Here is a 19,054-nt window from a genome sequence, read left to right as displayed (position 1 = left end):
CAAAAGAAAGAGGATTTACAAGTGGAATAGTGCGACCACGCTCACTAGCATCTATATACATGTTCTTTCCCATGTAGGTGAAGTAAATTCTCCTTTCAGAGAACTTCATGTTGGCAGCCATGTGATCAAACCATGGTGTCCCTAGGATAACATCCTGATGTTGGAGAGGAGAGATGAAGAAGTCTTCTTTGTCGACATAGCTTTGGACATGAAGCCTCAACTTCCCAATCAAGGGAGTAACGGAGGCTTGTTGTCCCTTGAAAGCTGCATCAGCTGTTACTATATCTCCCATCTCAAAAGCTTGAATGCCCAACTTAGTGGCCAACTCTATTGATATGAAGTTGAGAGTAGAGCCTGGGTCAAACAAGATGAAGGCATCATGCTCTCTTACCTTTCCCCACGCATAGGAAAGTGATGATCCTTTGCAATGAGCATCCTCTTTTGGAGCTTCGATGGTGGAAGCCCTAAGAGTCTCATTGCGAGTATTCTTCTTGGGGCAAGAACGATAGCCATGTCCTTGCTCCCCACACTTGAAACACTTATGGTCCTTGCGAAAAGCTTCAAGCTCTTCAGGAGAGAGTTTGTTTTTACCTTTGTAAACTCCCTTCTCCTTGGACCGATTGTTGTTGTTGTTATTGTTGTTGTTGGAAGTGCCTTGGGAATTATTTTGAGCATTGGATTTCCCCTTTGCATCATTTTTATCTTTGTTTTCCATGGGCTTGACATTACGTCTAGCCCCTTGATGGAAATTGATGCGTGAAGCAACCATGGTGTGGTGGATTACTTCGGTAATAGTACCGGACCGTTGAGAGTTGATGTATTCGGCCATCTCTTCAGGTAATCCCGCACAGAATTGCTGTCTTTGCTCGGCAAAGTCTATCTTTTGAAAGACAGTAGCTTTGAGATGTAAATCCCAAAACTTGTCTACATACTTGTTGATAGACTCATGAGAGAGAAGCTTCAAGCAGCGCCATTCGGTAAGAACTTTATCTTTAGTATCACTTGGAAGAAATTGCTTCATGATGGAAACTCGTAGAGTTTTCCGTGTCTTTGGGGCTTCTCCATTGCCACGAAGCCTAGCCCACCATTGACGAGCTGATTTTTGGAAGTACATAGCTACATGGCGTAGCTTGGAGTACTCTGTGAAGCCCTCGTCCCCAAAGTCCGTATCAAATTGTTGGATGAAGGCCAACACTTTGTTGGTAGCACCAAAGGTGCCATCATAGGTGAGAAAAGAGATACTCTTTCCTCCCTCCTTGAACTTCTTTAGCTTTTGTGACCTTCGCCATGCAGGAAATGATTTGCGATGTCCTCCCCTCTTGTATTCTCTAGGAGAATAGCCATAACTTTCATCGGAAGATGAGGAAGGTGAAGAACAAGGAGAAGAGGGTGACCTCTTCCTAGCCCTTTTCTTCCTTTGTTTCCTCTCTTGCCTTTCAGAGTGATGAGGAGAAGGACTATGGGTTGCTCTTTTCCTCTTGGGAGGAGTAGGCGATCGTCTAGACTGCCGTCTTTGTGGAGCCACATCTTAAGAAGAACTTAGACTGTCATTGCTTTCTTTCTCTTTGGATTCCTCCTCTCGAATGGGAGAGAGTCTTCTTTTGGGGGTCTCTTTAAGAGGCCTCCTAAGCTCTCTCCCCTTTGGGAGAGGAAGGGAAATTCCATAAGCACGAAGTTGTTGAGTAACTTCGGCTTGCAAAACAGGGTTGCCCATAGCTTGTTGCAACCTAGTGACGAGATAATTCACAAACATGGGAGCATCATCATTAGCACCTTCATGTGCAAAATCAAAGCTATCAATGTTCATTCTACTCTCTTGATTATTGTCAGCCATGTTAACAAAATTTATGTTTATACTTACTGTATGCTTTGGCAATACAAAACCTTAGTTGCTACTCCTCTTAGCCTTTGAAAATCGGCTCTTAAGTATCTACACCCACGGCTCAAAGTGGTTAATTATAGAGAGTAGAGGAGTAGGTCTAACATAGCAGAGTTGCCAAGGGCTAGCTCCTTTCGGACTTCTTATGGCTCAATAATGGTAAAGCCGTAGGCAAGTCTAAAATGACTCCATTATTAAGTCCAAAGCTCCCGAGGTGTGCACCATCCCCCACATAGTGGGCTTAACAAAACCGATATTAGATCCCAGTTCCACTTACTCTATTATAAGTAACAACATCAACCATTTATAGGCTACTTAAGGACCTCTCTTCTTAAGCAAGAAAAGATAAACCAAATGCTCTGATACCAATGTAATGGAATTTGCCTATTCAATTTGAGAGTAGCGGAATTTAATGAGAGTACTTTCAAGAAATGATTTTGTGAGCATAGCGGGTTGACATAATTGAAGATAGCAACATAATCATAGCAATTACTTAACTTGGCATAGACAATACTTTTGCAAGAGAGAGAATTTAGAGAACATGACAACAGTTGAGGACCGGATTTATGTGGAGCCGGTCCCCCCTCCAATAGGCATTTGTATTATGATTTCTCCCATAAAGAGAGACTTGTTACGATACATTCTTTGTGTTCCTTGTGACCTAGGTGAAGCAATGAAGATGGAAAGCTTCATGCATCACCATCATAGCATAACCTAAACTTGAAGAAAGCTTTAACTATACCAAGCCTCAGTCCCAAGACCTCAAACACCTTCGAAGGTGGAGAGAGCTAGCAGGAAATGAGGGTAGGGAAAAGGAAGAAGAAACATTTCATACGAGAAAGAGCTAGTTCCTCACTTATCATAACTCTTGTGCTAGCATACATAATAGCATAGTAATGAAGAAGAAATAGATGGCAAGCTCAAGCATTAAAGCATGGCTCTTGGATGGATTTGCACTCCACAGCCAAGAGTGTTGGTGTAGGCTCTCAACCTCTACTTGCTTGGAGAAAGAGAGGGAGCTCTTGCACTTTGCATAGTACACAATGAGAGTGTTTGTGAGTGTGTGGGTGAGTATACCTCCTAAGCACCCCCCTAGCTTGCTTGGGTCGACCCCCCCTTGTAGCTCATGCTTGAAGCTCATTGGACCCCTCCAGGCCTAGCCAATCACAAGCAGGAGCCATTACAAGCAACAGGGATAGCCTTGGGACAAGTGTCCCCCTTTCCCCTTTGAGAGAGAGGACTTGATAAATGCAAAATCAATTAATTAAATATCCTTTATTATCATTGGACCCCTTGGGTGGCCAACCAATAGGTTTCAGGCACACCATGAGGGTAACATGAGGAGGAACTTGACAAGTGTCCTTGCTACCTCTTCAAGCTGGGGCTTCCCTTGTGTGTGTGTGTGTGTGTGTGTGTGCGCGCGCGCGCGCACGCGCGCGCGCGCTCTCTCATCCCCCCCCGCCTTGTAGGCTCGCCCCCCTCCTTGTAGGGATCTTTTTGACTTTGGATGAGCAAGCCCCTTAGTCATCAAGCATGACTAAGCACTTGAAGTAGGGGGTGTTCCCACAAGCATCTCAGGCAAGCTTCTCAAGGCACCTCAAGCACCTTAATCATGCACCAAGTCAAGCACCTGAAGCATGCAACCAGTCAAGCACCTCAAGCATCTTAATCAAGCACCTCAAGCATGACAAGCACCTCAAGCAGGACAAGCACCTCAAGCACCTCGAGTTTGGGCCGGGTTCCCACCTCAAGCTCAGCCCTAGCTTACCTAAGGTCAAAGGACTTTTACACACATTATTGGAGGTGTTCAATGAAGCTAACCCTAAGGTCTTATGCTCCATTGGTTAGCCTTGCTCTTGATAGACCATCTCCCATTTGGGCCCCTTTACTATTGGCCCCGTGTTGAGATAGATCTATAAGCACATATCTATATCTTAACACTTGTTCCCGTTTATTCTCCCACATTAAGTGATCAATTTAATATGAGAAAATCATTTGGGTTGGTTAGATATTAGATTTTATGACATAGAATATTGGTTAAGCTGGCAGACTGGCCACAGTAGGGATCCGAAGGAGGGAAAATAGTGAAGCAAAGGGGGGGCCATCTGCAAAATAGCAATGTGCAACAATGGGCTTTAAAGACACTAAGGTTCAGCCCATTAAGACTTCCAAAATGCTAAGGTTCCAAAATTCAAAGGTTGTGTCCAATGGTCAAAGCTTAGTTAAATTGGATGCTTACTGTGTGTACCAAAAAAGTCTTCACAACTCCTACTCAGGAGGGGACGAGCCTTGCAAGTAGGGGATGAGAGAGAAACACACACACACACACACTCACAAACTTCCTTTACACAAAGGGAAAGAGGGACACATGTCAGCTCCCTAGCCCAGATGCCCACAAGGTGTACTCAAATCCTATTGGATGGCCAAGGAGGTAGACCAATGAGAATTAGGCTAAAGTAAATCTAGTTTAATTAATTTAAAAACACTTAATAAAAGAACCAATAAGAATTAAGCTCTCTAGAAGACTATTGGACAGTCTCCCAAGGGGTCCAATGAGCATTCAGCAGCCCAATGGCTTGCGTGATTCCTATTGGCCAGGAGACAAAGGGGTCCAATGAGAGTTTAGTTGCATTAATTAATTACCTAAAGCTCTCACAAAAGGGGAAAGGGGACACATGTCAAAAGGCTATCACTTATGCTGCTTAAATTTCATTGGCTAAGCCTAGCCCATATGGGCCAATGGGATGCCTGCATGAGTAAAATGAAAGAGGGGTCGACCAAGAGAGAGAGGGGGCTGAATTTGTTAAGTTTTTTATCACACACACACACACACAAGCTCATTTGTGAAGCAAGAAGACTCTCTCTCTCCTTCTCAAGCTTTAATGGAAAGCTTATCACCTACTCCAAGCTTGGAGAAGGGAGGCCTACACCAACTCCTCTTGGCTTTGTGATGCAAATCCAACCAAGAGCCAAGCTTCAATGCATGCTCATCTCCTCTACCATGCTAATTACTAAGCTATGCTATGCTAATATGAGTGATTATGTGAGGAGATGTACATCTTTCTCGTAAGACTACTCCTTCCTCTCAATCTACTCTCATACCCCGCTAGCTCTCACCATCTTCGAAGGTGTGTGAGGTCTTGGGTCTGAGACCGTGAGGGAATTAATGTTATGTTTGAAAGTGTTTGCTAGTGCTTGAAGCTTCCATCTTCAGTGCACTAGCTTATTATTGAACGAAAACGAAGAATTGTATTGTAAAATGTCTCCCTTGATGGGGGAAACCTATAATACAAAGCCTTTTGGAGGGGGAACCGGCTCCATATAAATCCGGTCCTCAACTGTTGTCAATAGCTTAATTTCTCTCTCTTTTGAAGTATTGTTCATGCCTATCTAACTAGGTGTTATGCTTTTTGTTGGTCTCTCTCCATCCAAGCACTCTTTCTATGCTCATTAGGAATCTATTCTAATGAAATGCTCACTATGTCTATGCTATTTTCCGCTACACACAAGTTACTAGGCCATTAAATGTTACATTGGTATCAGAGCACAAGGTTTCTCTTTTCTTGCTCAAGAAGGGAGGTCCTCAAGCTAGCTATAAATGGTTGTTATCATTAATTGCAAATGAGTAAGTAGAATAAGGATTTTTCGGACTTGCAATGCGCCTGCCTTCGTGCAGATCACGGGGCATCACCGTCAAGAGCTATGGTCTTAATAGTGGATTCCTACGGGGCTTGCCTACGGCTTAACCACTATTGAGCTATTAGAAGCTTGACATGAGCCGGTGTTGTTTTGATGTTGAAGAACCCTCTCTTCTATTCCTTGCAATTAATGGTATTCGAGCCACGATTACAGTAGCTTGAGTGCTTTTTCTAAAGGGGTAAAGAGGAGCAGCACTAAGGCTTCAAGTGTGACAGTACACCTAAAAATATTACACCTAAAAAATTGTTGGAATGGCTGACAATAGGAAAGAGAGTGAAATTAATGTTGATAACTTTGATTTTGCTAATGAGCAGGCTACTAATGATGCCCCTATGCTTGTTAACTACCTTGTTTCTAGGCTTCAACAAGCCATGGGTAATCCATCCCTCCGAAAATGAAGTGCAACGACAGCTTTGTGCTCATGGGATTCTCCAAGCTCCCCACCATGACGAGAGAGCACCTAGGAAGCCTCCTTGTAAGACTTCCAAAAGAGGCCTCTCCGATTCGGGAAGAAGAAGAGGATACATACGAAGGGCTCAAAAATTTGCTCATTGATGACACATCTCCTTCTTAAAGGAGAACTCAAGAGCCCTCACCGAAGGAACGAGAAAGAAGTGAGTCTCCTGCCACCTCTACGGAGATGGCTCCACGAAGACGGCAGGCTAAACGCTCTCCATCACCACCTAAACGGAGAAGACCATCGCACACTTCTCCACACCATAATTCAAAGAGGGATGACAAAAAGCAAGAGAAGAAAAAGGCAAGAAAGAGGACACCCTCTTCCCCATCTTCTTCATCCTCTTCCTCTTATGCAAGTGATGGTGCAGACAAAGAAGATCAAGGCAAGAAAAAGGCGAGAAAGAGCTCATCCTCTTCTCCATCTTTCTCAAATTATACGTCTACTGAAGAAAGCGATGGTGCAACTTTTGAACCATCAAAAAGAAGAGGCCATAGAAAATCCTATGCCGCATAGAAGAGATCGTTCAAGCTCAAGAAGTTCAAAGAGGGAGGAAAGAGCATATCTTTCCTTACCTACGATGGCACCTTTGGTGCTACGGACAAAGTTTTGGCTTTCATCCAACAATTCGATGCGGCGTTTGGAGATGAGGGCTTCACGGAGTTCTCTAAGCTACGCCATGTAGCTATGCACTTTCAAAAGTCCGCCAGGCAATGGTGGTCTAGTCTACGGGCCAACAGTGAAGCTCCACGAACATGGAAAGCTTTAAGAGCTTCCATTATGAAGCAGTTTTTGTCCACCGATGCCAAAGACAAAGTACTCACCGAATGGCGAAGCTTGAAGCTCTCTCCCTACAAATCCATTCACAAATATGTAGAAAGGTTTTGGGACTTATATCTCAGAGCCACTGTCTTCAAAAAGATGGATTTTGAAGAGCAAAAACAACAATTGCGGACTTAAGTGAAGAAATGGCGGAGTATGTCAACTCCCAAAGGCCACGCACTATATCTGCGGTTATACACCATACTATGGTGGCTTCTCGAATCTATTTCCAAACAGGGGCTAAGAGAAATCCTAAGCCCACGGAAAACAAGGGTTCCAATGAGCCTAAGGGGAAGGACAATGTCCAAAAGTCTCCTAAGGGCAATTCCAGTAACCACAAAGCTAAGGAGAAGGGAGTTTACAAAGGCAAAAACAAACTCTCTCCTGAAGAGCTTGAGCGTTATCACAAGGATAACCGTTGTTTCAAGTGCGGCGAGCAAGGGCATGCGTACCGCGCTTGTCCCCAAAAGAACAACCGCCATGAGCCTCCTAGAGCTACCTTGGTCGAAATCCAAGAGAAGGAAACTCACCACAAAGGATCTCCTCTATGCCATGCTTGGGGAAAGGTAAGAGAACATAATGCTTTTATTCTCTTTGACCCTGGTTCTACTCACAATTTCATATCCACAAAGTTGGCCACCAAGCTAGGCATACAAGCTTACGAGATGGGAGATGTCCTACCCGCAGATGGTGCTTTCACGGGGCAAGAAGCTTCAGTCACTCCCTTAATCGGGAAATTGAGGCTCCATGTCCAAAGCTATGTGGACAAAGAGGACTTCTTTATCTCTCCTCTCAAGCACGAGGATGTAATCCTAGGGGCAACCATGGTTTGATCGCATGGCTGCCAATGTTAAATTCCCTGAAACAAAAATCTACTTTAGGTTCAGGGAAAAAAGATATGTACATAGATGCTAAGAAGTTGGGTAACACCGTACCATTGTACATACGCAAGCTTTCAATAAGTCAATAAAGAGCTCTATTTCCGTGTACATAATTTTTGTTAAAGATTCTCAAAATGAACCTAATGCTTTAAAGAAAATATAAACAATCACAAGGAATTAGAGTTATCCAATTTTCTCAAGGGGTTTCAAGATGTTTTTATTGTGACAACATCCCTTGTGAACTCCTAAACGAGGCAATGATGACCATGCAATTTAACTTCTTCCAGGAAGTTCACCGCCTAATAAACCTCCTTATGGAGTCAACAAGAGGAGATTATGCGGCAAGTGCATGAGTTAGTTGAGAAGGGCATGGTTAAGCCTAGCCCATCTCCATTTTGCTCACCCATGTTATTAGTGCAAAAGAAAAACGGCACATATCGTATGTGTGTCGACTATAGAGCACTAAATAGGATCACTATCAAAAATAGGTTTCCTGTTCCACGGGTAGAAGACCTATTTGATAAGCTACAAGGGTCCACCTACTTCAGTAGGATTGACCTAAAAAGTGGCTATCATCAAATAAGGATAGTTGATCAAGACATTGTAAAGACTGCATTTCGCACTACGTTTGGTCTTTACGAATACATTGTCATGCCTTTTGGCTTGACCAATGCACCAGCCACATTCAACCGCTTGATGGAGAAGCTATTCAGGCCTCACCAAATCTTTACTGGAGTGTTCTTTGATGATATTATCATCTACTCTAATTCATTAGACGAACACAAGCAACACCTCCAGGTAATATTTCAAGTCTTAAGAGAGAATAAATTTTATGTTAACCAAAAGAAAAGTGAGTTTTTCTTACAAGAGATTCAGTATTTAGGTCACATTATCTCTCAAGATGGCATCCAAATGGATCCATCAAAACTAGAGGTAATAAAAGGATGGCCTAAACCAAGGAATCTTCATGAACTAAGAAGCTTTATAGGTATGTGTGCATACTATAGACGCTTCATAGAAAAGTTCTCACAAATCGCGGGACCATTACATGACCTAAAAAAAAAAAAGTTAGGTATACATGGTCTGCCAAAGAGAACAATGCTTTCGAAAAGCTTAAAGAAAAGCTTATCTCTCAACCTGTGCTTACACTGCCGGATCTCTCAAAGCTCCAATGTGACGCTTGTGGTGACTGTCTTATAGCTGTTTTGCTCCAAGAAGGGCACGCCATAGCCTATGAAAGTCGAAGACTCGACCTTGTTGAGCAAGCTCTAGGCATATATGTTTCATTCTACGGACGGATCACCAAAGCCTTAAGTACTTCATGACGCAGACCAAGCTCTCTGACAAACAAATGAGGTGGGCAAATTTCCTTTCGCAATTTCATTTTCATATTGCTCACATTGCTGGCAAGCATAATCGAGTAGCCGATGCACTCTCAAGAGGACCGAGAGTGAATGCGGTTTCCATAACAACTCACAATGATCTATCTTCTATGATAGATGAGTATGCTATTGATCCCGATTTTAGAGATGTGATTTCAGCCCTTACACTAGGGAAGAAAGAGGACCCATTTACCTGACAAGATGGTTATCTTCTCTATGGCAATAGACTATGCATTACTAACTCACTACGTGAGAAAGTAATGTATGAATCTGCGGGGTATTTTCCTAGGAGATGACTTTACATTGGCACAAGTGGCACACATGCAAGAGTTGATGCCAGAGATCAGGGCAGCAAGAGAAAAGGGGAAAATCGCCTTTTATAGAGGAGGGAAAGTAGTGGTTCTGGAAAAGCGCTCATCATGACGGTGCGAGACCTATGGGGCGACGCTCCGGATAGCGGCGTGGAATTGTAATGGATCATATAGGCTAGATGTAGGTGCCTTTGAAGACAGCTTTAGGGACAGAGACATAGTTTTCTACTCAGAGACACACCAGATACCGGGACAGCTTATGCCACATGTGAAGGGGTATTTATGGGAAACAACTGGTCGACCATACGAGATCTCTACGAGGTAGCCGGAGTTCAGGAGGAGTAGCAGTCTTATTTAAAGAGGAGCTGAAACCACTACTATAGATTATCAAGAAAGATGAACAAGCAAGGTATATGTGGGTGAGAATGAGAGCCGAGACAAGTAGATTTCTATATATCGCTATATGCTACTTCCCTCCAAGTACATCAGTCTACTCCTCACCTAAAGGACAGTCCCCTTTCTCCATATTGAATAATGACATATGGGAGTTCTCTAGAGATGGAGACATCGTTCTATTAGGAGACTTTAATGCCAGAACGGCCAACTCTCAAGCAGTATTCTATGATACTTCTGAGGAACTGCTCAGAGAAGTGGATTTATCACAAGAGGGGCTTACTAGAAACTCACAGGATAAAGAACACACTGAATATGGGAGACATCTCATGGAGATGGAAACTACACATGGTTTGGCCATACTTAATGGTATAGAGAATTTCCCTTTATCTGGGGGATTCACATGCTTCCCGCACAGGCATGGGGCCAGTACAGTGGATTATGTCATGACTTCACCAAGCTTTATTTCTAGTATCGAGGACTTTAAGGTGGGACCCAGACCAGTTGGGATTGTAGTGGATCATGCTCTCTTGACCTTATCAATCTCCTTCCAATACAATGCCTCTCAAGTACAAAGGAAGAAGACACACACAAGATATACTTTCACGCCAGAGACTGATTCAGTCTATGTGGAAAAGATCTATAATAGGATGTGGGCAGCCGAGCCAGTATATACTGTAGAGGAGATTACTTCTCAGCTAACAGAGATACTACATGGAGCAGCACAAGAGGCATACCCACATACTCAGCCTAATCAGAAGAGAGGATCTCGGAACATGCCTCAAAACAGTTGGTACGACGAGGAATGCAGAGAGACGAGAACCCAGGTCCAGAAAGAGCTTACACTTGGGATCATCACATATAAGCAGTCTTGGATTGCTCTTCGGCGTATAGTACGTCGCAAGAAAAGGGCATTTTTAGCCAAACTGGAGAAGGATTTATATCATCTCTTCTTGAGTCAGGACTCACATGAGGCCTGGCGTTTATTTCACGAGCACTCATCGCCTCCGACAATTACTTCTCCCGAGATTTGGGGTCAGTATGTAACATCATTATATATGGTATCTGGACAGCCTCCATTACCAAATCCGCTAGAGCCATGCCCTGCTACTAGTACTTTCTTTACTACGGAATTGGTGAAAAAAGCCATTGACAAGATGAAGACAAGAAGAGCATATGATCATGAGGGTTTAGTAGCAGAACAGCTGATCCATGCAAGGGATCTACTTTCAGAAGTCCTTGCTCGTCTGTTTAATCGGGTAATGTGTGAAGGATTACATGAATCTTGGAAATTATCTACTATCGTACCTATTTTCAAGTCAGGGGATCCTATGATACCCGGGAACTACCGTACCATTATGGTGGGTCACACACTGACCCAACTGTACACATCCATTCTGGAACAAAAATTGAGTAGATGGGCAGAGAATGAAGGCATAAGGGCAACAGGACAAGCTGGATTCAGGAGGGGTTATTCCACTTTAGATCATATTCTTACGCTCAGAGCCATTATTGAGGAAGGAAGAGCAAGCGGGAAAAGGATGTATTGTTGCTTTGTGGATTTTCGGAAAGCTTTTGATACAGTACCAAGGGCCAGATTGATGCGTAGAATGCAAGAGTTAGGGGTCCCCAAAGAGATTATCTGGGGGATCATGGCCTTATATGGGTCAGTAATTAGTTATGTACGTACTCCAGAAGGGGATTCCGACATTGTTCATTCCACCGTTGGAGTAAAGCAGGGATGCCCACTGTCCCCTACTTTATTTGGTATGTATATAGATGAGGTATCAGATTACATTGATAGAGAGGGTGACAGAGGTGCTCAACTTGCAGGGTCATGGATCCCTTTGTTGTTGTATGTAGATGATATTGTATTGATAGCAGAATCACCAGATGGAATGCAGAGGCAGTTAGATGCATTACATAAATTTGCGGAGGACAGCGGACTGTCGGTAAATTTGGGTAAAACCAAAGTTATGGTGTTTAACACCACACCGCAGTGGGTTAGAAGATCGGCACCTACATTTGCATATGGCCAGGATACAGTAGAGTACACAGATGCATACACATACCTTGGTGTGGTATTTACAGGACCAAAGTTTACTCTTAAGAAAGCAGCGGATGCTAGATTGTCCAGAGCCTCTGCGGCCTTGGGAGGGTTGGAGAGAATGTGTTCACAAGTGCAGTTTCAAGAACCACAAACAAAACTTTGGCTCTTTGATACTGTGGTGGCTTCGGCTATGCTTTATGGGGTCCAGATTTGGGGACCATCTGTGGATCAGGATAATTGGAAGTCAATGGAGAGACCTTTGGTATCTATGATTTCCCGAATGATTAGAGCCAAGGCCTCCATACCACACGCGATTACCCGAGCGGAACTAGCTGCCCCTCCGATAGAAATTGAAGCTCTTACCAGATCAGCGTCCTTTATACATGGTTTGTGGGATACAAATAATTGCCGATATACTAGATTGGCCCTCGAATCCTCTCGACAATTAGCAATGAAAGGAGATACATCATGCCGGTATGCGCAACTGTCCTCGTGGTTTTAGAGACACGGGTTCAGTATGGAAAGATTAGCCCCCTTCCAATACTCTCTTGAGGCTCCATCACTGGCAATCACACGAACGGAGATTAATAAAATCATCCGCCAGGATCTTATACAGTTGGACACTAAGAGGACATGGGTAGACCCTACACAAGAATTGGGCACGAAGATGGCCGACTACAAAGAAAACTTCCTACAGCTATCTGAAGATGGTTTTGTGATTCGCCCGAGCTACATGGATACCCACCTGTCTCATGGTTTGAGATGTGCTATTGGTCAGATTCATACATCCTCACACCAGCTGGAAATTGAATTTGGCAGATTTAGGGGAATCCCACCTGAGAGCAGAATTTGCAAGTTATGCGGAATGGAGCCGGAGATAGAATTACACTACATATGCCATTGCACCGTATACTATGAGATACGTGGGCGTTTCCATTGCCTATTTAAAGAAGGCTTGGACCTCTAGATAGAGTCATGCAATACCAGGATCAAAGATGCTTAGGCCTGTACCTACTGGAACTACATCGGCACAGGGATAATCTAATGAGAAGACAAAGAGCACTACAGCCTCAGAGGCAGATCACAGATTTCTTCGGATCGAGAGAAGCAGGAATGGAAGGAGAAGCAAGAGGCCAGCAGCGAGCACAAAGGAGTACCCACATTCATACCAAAGGCACCCTCATTGACAGGGCGATTGAGCTTAGGAAATCGAGACGACCACGACCGAGATGCAGAAGCACACTTCACCGGAGGAGACTACAACAAAGGATTAGAAGCATTCTAGCCAGACACCCAGAATGCTCCTAAGAAGTTTATTTAATACTTTGTATTTAGTTTTTTCACATTTATTTTCACACTTTCACACTTTTCACACAAAGTACTTTAGTACTAAGGTACCCAGACATTGTAACAGATTCACCACTTTTGTATCAGTTCAGTCTCATAGGTCATCCTGGCCTTTTGAAGACGTTAATATAACATTTCATTTCATTTCTCTCTCTCTCTCTCTCAGTACATGCAGCAGTACATGCCACATCACCTACAGGTAGCGATCGGCCAACTCCGAGTCTCATCACACCAGCTTGAGATTGAGCGGGGCAGAGCCAGAGGCATACCACGAGCGAACCGGACTTGCCCAGTGTGTCAAACAGAGGTGGAGACGGAGGAGCACTTCATGCTACGATGCCCAGCTTACTCAGAGCTTAGACAAAGATTTGGGATTGAGGGCACTCTCCAGACATGCATGAGGAGGAGAGACCAGACTCATGTGGGCCATTTCATCGCAGGAGCACTCCACATACGTGAGGAGTCTACACGACCACGACCACATGACACTGGAGGTGTTCAGCAGACGATCACTCAGTTTTTCCAGAGAATGACTTCAAGGGATCCCACACCGCCGACGACGACTGCGCTGACACTCGAGCAGGCAGAGGCACAGCGAGCACGACGCCGACCCCGGGAGTCAGGATACCGACGGCCCCGTCTATACCAGCAGGATATATTGAGGATCCGTACACTTCATGAGCAGCAGGTAGAGAGGGCCCGCTCCACCACACATTGGAGCACCCACTTACATCGGGTTTTTCAGCCCCTCCCCCCCATGTACCACTTTTTATACCCATCACCCATTACACACTACTAGCCATCTTTGATACGGGTATGCCCTCACACTTTTACTTTCACTCAGCACGAGGTAGTCATTTTCTGTTGTGACAGAGCTACATCCACAACCATATATTCATATGGTCAGTATCTGCGGTGCCAGAGCCATATATACCCATACCACCACACATTACCATCATACCACCACACTGCACATCCCGCTTCTAGATTACCTTTCATTTCAGCATTTTATTTTCAGTATTTTCTTTTCCGGACACGCGGACTACCACTAGATGTACATTGATTTGTCTCATAGGCAGACTTCTGCCTTTAGAAGACGTAAATAAAGCTTTCTTTCTTTCTTTCTTTCTCTCTCTCTCCACTTCTAGTTCTTTTCTAGTTCTTTTGTACCCAGACATGGTATTAGATTCACTATTTTGTAACTGATTGGTCTCATAGGTCATTTTGGCCTTTTGAAGACGTTAATATAACATTTCATTTCATTTCTCTCTCCTAACTTTCTGGTCTCATAGGTCACTTTGGCCTTTTGAAGACGTTAATATAACATTTCATTTTCTCCACACAAGGTATAAGAGCCTAGTTAGGTGCTAGGACATCAGAAGAGAACGTAAAAGCCAACAAAATAGTAGTGGAATGGTATTTCAAAATGCAACAGAAAAAACTGAGCAGCTTACACATAAAGATTCAATTTTTTTTAAATACAGAGTGGAAGATTAAACAGCCTCAATGTGCCTTGTGTTTGACCAGCAAGAGCTTCAAACCTCAAAAAATGCAGAAGGCCTCCACTTCTCATTTTCAAGAATCCTTTTCTCGTGGCTGCATTCTAGGTTTGTGTAAACATCGGAAGTCAGCATAAAAGACGACTCGCGTAAGAACTTTTCTTTTTGAAGGTTTGAAAAAGAGTTTTGGACTCTTGTGAGATCCTGCTGCAAATAAGGCCTGTAGAGCATTATGTAATGAGCAAAAGTGCCATTCTTCAACAGGAGCTCTTTATCATTAAGAATCTCCTGAAGAACTGTGTGTGTCGCACAAGGGAAACGATCTTTAGCCAGGACCGTTGCATTCACTAGAATGGCTACTTGCTGTTCTAAACTATTCGCATTCTGCAGCAAATGAACTTGTGTTGTCTTGCTCTTCAGAGCGTATGGACTTAATGACCTTAGCAACAACTGAATGTAGAATCTGAAAAGTGATACCAGATTATTCAGAATAACACCTTCCAAGTGTAGCCTTGATAAAAATGCACTGTCTGAAGCAAAGTCCTGCATTTTATCACAAAGGAGGGTTATTATTTAACTAAAAGCCTGGTAAAACATACTTCCGTAATTTGATAGAACAGATCCAGTAAAAGACACTTCATCTCAACTTCCATACTCACCCTTAAGCGTAGGAGGACCGACATCCACCCATCCCCCACCCCCCCAAAAAGAAACGCAAAAAAAGGTACAAAGGACACCCTATTCATCCTCTCTGTGAGTACTATTGTGCAACCTAGAGCTTACCTAGCATTCATTTACCCTAGGAATGGGATTTTGTCTTAGTGAGTGACTGAATGGCACTTTCGGCCATCATCTTGAATCTTGGAGATATGTATTAGCTTGTGATCACCTAAAGAAAAATCATGAAGGCTGTCTTAATTGATTGGGACAATCTTTATGTTGCAGTTGCACAGAGGAGAATATCAAGCGGCTGACTTTAGAGTCCTCTCCCCATGACCAACATTCAAAGGAAGAGTTTTGATTGACTACCTTGAACTTCCCCTCATGTATCATTTTCTACACCCATGGCCCAATCCACCAGTATACTACGACATGCCAGCTACCATGTATCATAGCAGAATACTTGAACTAATATAAACAGAAAAAAATGTTGATCTTTTTTATGCTTGTATAAATCCAGTCACTTGTAACTCCATGAGATCAAGTTTGTTTAAATTGGTTGATTGATTAACACTAGTTTGGTAACCTAATAGGACATAAAAGTGTCCTTTCAAGGTTTTGAAAAAAAATCAAATACTCCTATCATATGTATGTGTTTATAGAAGTCCTTACTTCAGCTCAAAGCTAACAGTCATTGTCCTCAAAGTTCGCAGTAATTTTTGGTGTTGAATCACAAAACCTTAGGTACTCTGTAATCTCTGTTCCTTTAGCCCTAAACCACTGTTCCTGATGAAACCCATTTTTGAGGATAGGTGTCAAACGAGGCAGATCCCAGATTAAATAGGAGGTCATGTTACACGATGCAGTTTTGTATGCAGGACAAGATCCAGACTCGTAGGACTCAGGATAGGCCTTGAAGATGCTGCCCTCCAATGAAAGAGCCCATAGGGAGAGTTAGTGGTGGTTAATAGATACATAGCCTATACCCTTCTTACTTTTAGGAGGTCTGAGGAGGCCAGACGTTGGAGCATCACATGGCCTAAGACCACGCCTGAAAAAAGACCACACCGTGGGGAGTACAGACGTAGGAGACTTGCCAGGAAGGCTTTGTCATAGGGAGTAGAGCCGTAGGAGACTTAACAAAAGGGCTTTGTAACACAGGTACAGCCAGGGTCGACGAGTCAAGAGAGGCAACTTCCCAGCTCATCCAAAGTAGGTGACAAGACTTGTAGGATTACCTTTCACCTGTCATTTAAACTCCCAGTTAGAGGCAACGGTCAAAGTCGAGGTCCAATTGTCAAAGCCTAGGCAACACGATGATTATAGCCCAGCTACAGTGCTGGCAGTCAATGGAGGGTCAGCTTGTCGTGGCCAGAGTGCAGAGTGGACAAGAGTGCCTAGTCTAGACCATTAAACTTCGCGGACGTACTTAGGGCAGTTTCGCACGGCCCCCGCCACTTGTCAGCTATCTTGGCTCAACATACGCATCAATGGTGGATGAGCTGCCTGTTCTTGTCCAAAAGCACTTACCCTCCATGGTCCGGAAAAATTAATGAGAAAGAACACTCCATGGTTAAAATATTTATCCATAGATTTGAGTCCCGTTCTTCAATCTCCTGATTACACTTGCATTATCCTCTTGAAGCCCTCCTGACAAGAGGTGGCCATGACACAGTAGACCAGCCAGTTGTATTCTCCTCTTGAAACCCTCCTGACAAGAGGTGGCCATGAAAAAGTAGACCAGCTACCCAACAGATAACGACAATGTCAAATACCGCTCTCACATGAGTGATGCTCCTGAATCATCAAAACATCAATGCATCCACCAACCAGGTATCTTTGTAGTTTCTGCCTCAATCCTCATGCGAAACTTGAGAAAACCAAGGTAGCAGCAAACCGGGCAATCTTCGCAAGGGGCTTGAGTGGCAACAAATTGCATGTTCAAGCACTGTGAAAAAACCAAACAATCTTTGAAAGGGCTCAGGCAGCGACAAATTATATGTCCAAGCCTTGTGAGAAAGAGCTCACATGCCTTACTATGCCTCTGCCTCTGACCAAGAGTCCTCATACAGAGCAAGAAGAGTGGGCGGAGGAAGGAAGTGGGGTGAAGTCTACGGCTCAAAGCTTGGATGGAGGTGGGGCCACTATGCAGTCTAGGCACTTTCAAACATGCTGACTGCTCCTGCCTTGCATCAAATGGCCAAAACTATTCCTTGTAGGAACCCACCGATGAGCGGGGTGCTGGTCTTGTTTGCATCAACTCTGTCTATGGGTGGGCTCCCAACCTCAATCATCAATCTGTCGAACTGTAACAGTCTGCACAACCAATGACGAAGAAGATGTGCCCATTGAAGTAGCTGTTTGTGGCCGGGACCGCTATCTTGGTAGTGCTTGTGGATGCTGAAGTGGACATTTTTTTTGGTGAGGAAAAACCTTCAGTTGATGCCCATCTGTTGACAAAAGAAACACTGTTTTGGCAGCCCTGGGTGCTTTATTTGCTGCCTGATCCAAGGAACCCATGGATCCTCGTTAAGCCCCTCTCTAGGCTCTCATATGTCTCTGTGAGTGGGAAATGTCTGGACTGAGAAATGAAATGAAATGCTCTATTAACCTTTGCAATAAGGGCACTCTCATTGGTGTTTGGATCTATACTACCTTCAAGCTTGATTGGTCTACGCCTTGAGTAGAGATCCACATAGCATCATTTTCCCAGTCGTTTGGAGCCTTGGTGTGCCTAGCTAAGGTCGGCTAATCTAGAGAGGGAAGCCATCTCCACATCAGGAAGGCGCACTGCCACAAAATCTAGCTAAAAAGTGAATCTTCGACCTGCAAGGGAACTTACTCAACAATGCCCATGGGATACATTTCCCTCTGGTTTACAAGTATGACTATGAACGGAACGGGCCATGTAGGCTACAAACCAAGGCCAGCATTGTGATTCCGGTATGAGATGATGCCAGAGCCTCCATACACAATTACTCCAGTAAATTTGTTCCCAAAAACAGACTGTGAGGCAAGGGCTTCCATAATCAGTGAGAGGTGTGAATGGATAGGTAATCAATCATGACAATGAAAAGTGCAATGGAAGTTCCTGCCACAAAGACTTGGTCCCGGGTAGGAAGATTGTATGAAAACGGGAAATTGTGATCAAGGTGAAGTGTATCATTGTTGAATGTGTATTTGACAATATTTTCAATAGTAGGCTTGGCAGCCCTTTGCATGTGGTCTTAGCTGATGTAGATCTGCCGCATCCTCTAGGAAGGCACCAACCACCTCATGCTAAAGGGGAGGCGGCTACTTTATTGCTAGTTGTTGGCTGGGGACCTTTAGTGTCAGGTTTGTATCTTGGATGATCGTAACATAGGGCCGACCTCTGAACTCTTGTGAGGGCTACATGATGCTCTTCTTGTTGTGGGAGGATACCCTTGGGTGACAACACACGAGGAGAGGATGGAGACTGAGGCTTGGAGTCGACAGCTATCGAGTTAATTGGGAAGGTGAAGTCAGCTTGGTTAGAAGTAGAGGCTTGCTGCTTCCGGCAGCCCTTCGTGTAATGGTCTTTTGATTCAAGGCAATGGTGACAAGGAGGTGAGCCTTGTGGAAGGTGGCACTTTCTTTGGTAATTCCTATACTTCAACATTCTGGGTGACTGCAGCTATATAGAAACTTTGTGG

At 44.0% G+C, this 19,054-nt stretch overlaps 2 protein-coding genes across 5 annotated transcripts in view; one reads left to right on the top strand and one right to left on the bottom strand.

Annotated features, from left to right (window-relative positions):
- Positions 1-19,054, bottom strand: part of LOC147437573 (exocyst complex component EXO84A-like) — a 97,630-nt gene that overhangs the window by 52,936 nt on the left and 25,640 nt on the right. For 3 of the 4 annotated variants that reach the window (XM_086487096.1, XM_086487094.1, XM_086487092.1), the window contains one exon: positions 14,763-15,263. In XM_086487096.1, the coding sequence (XP_086343222.1) occupies positions 14,763-15,263 (501 nt within the window). The remainder of the gene's footprint in view (positions 1-14,762; positions 15,264-19,054) is intronic. The other variant, XM_086487093.1, reaches the window with a different exon arrangement.
- LOC147437575 (uncharacterized) lies at positions 13,391-14,020 on the top strand. Its single transcript, XM_086485898.1, has one exon. It carries the CDS (start codon positions 13,391-13,393, stop codon positions 14,018-14,020), a length of 630 nt encoding a protein of 209 aa, XP_086342024.1.

This window comes from Adiantum capillus-veneris, chromosome 17 (genome assembly GCF_014529385.1).
Source record: "Adiantum capillus-veneris isolate H3 chromosome 17, ASM1452938v2, whole genome shotgun sequence".
In the NCBI taxonomy this organism is placed as follows: domain Eukaryota; kingdom Viridiplantae; phylum Streptophyta; class Polypodiopsida; order Polypodiales; family Pteridaceae; genus Adiantum; species Adiantum capillus-veneris.
This window is presented reverse-complemented; position numbering and strand designations above follow the sequence as displayed.

Coding starts and splice junctions, on each gene's coding strand:
- LOC147437575 (XM_086485898.1), top strand. CDS start 13,391: ATGCAGCAGTACATGCCACATCACCTACAGGTAGCGATCGGCCAACTC.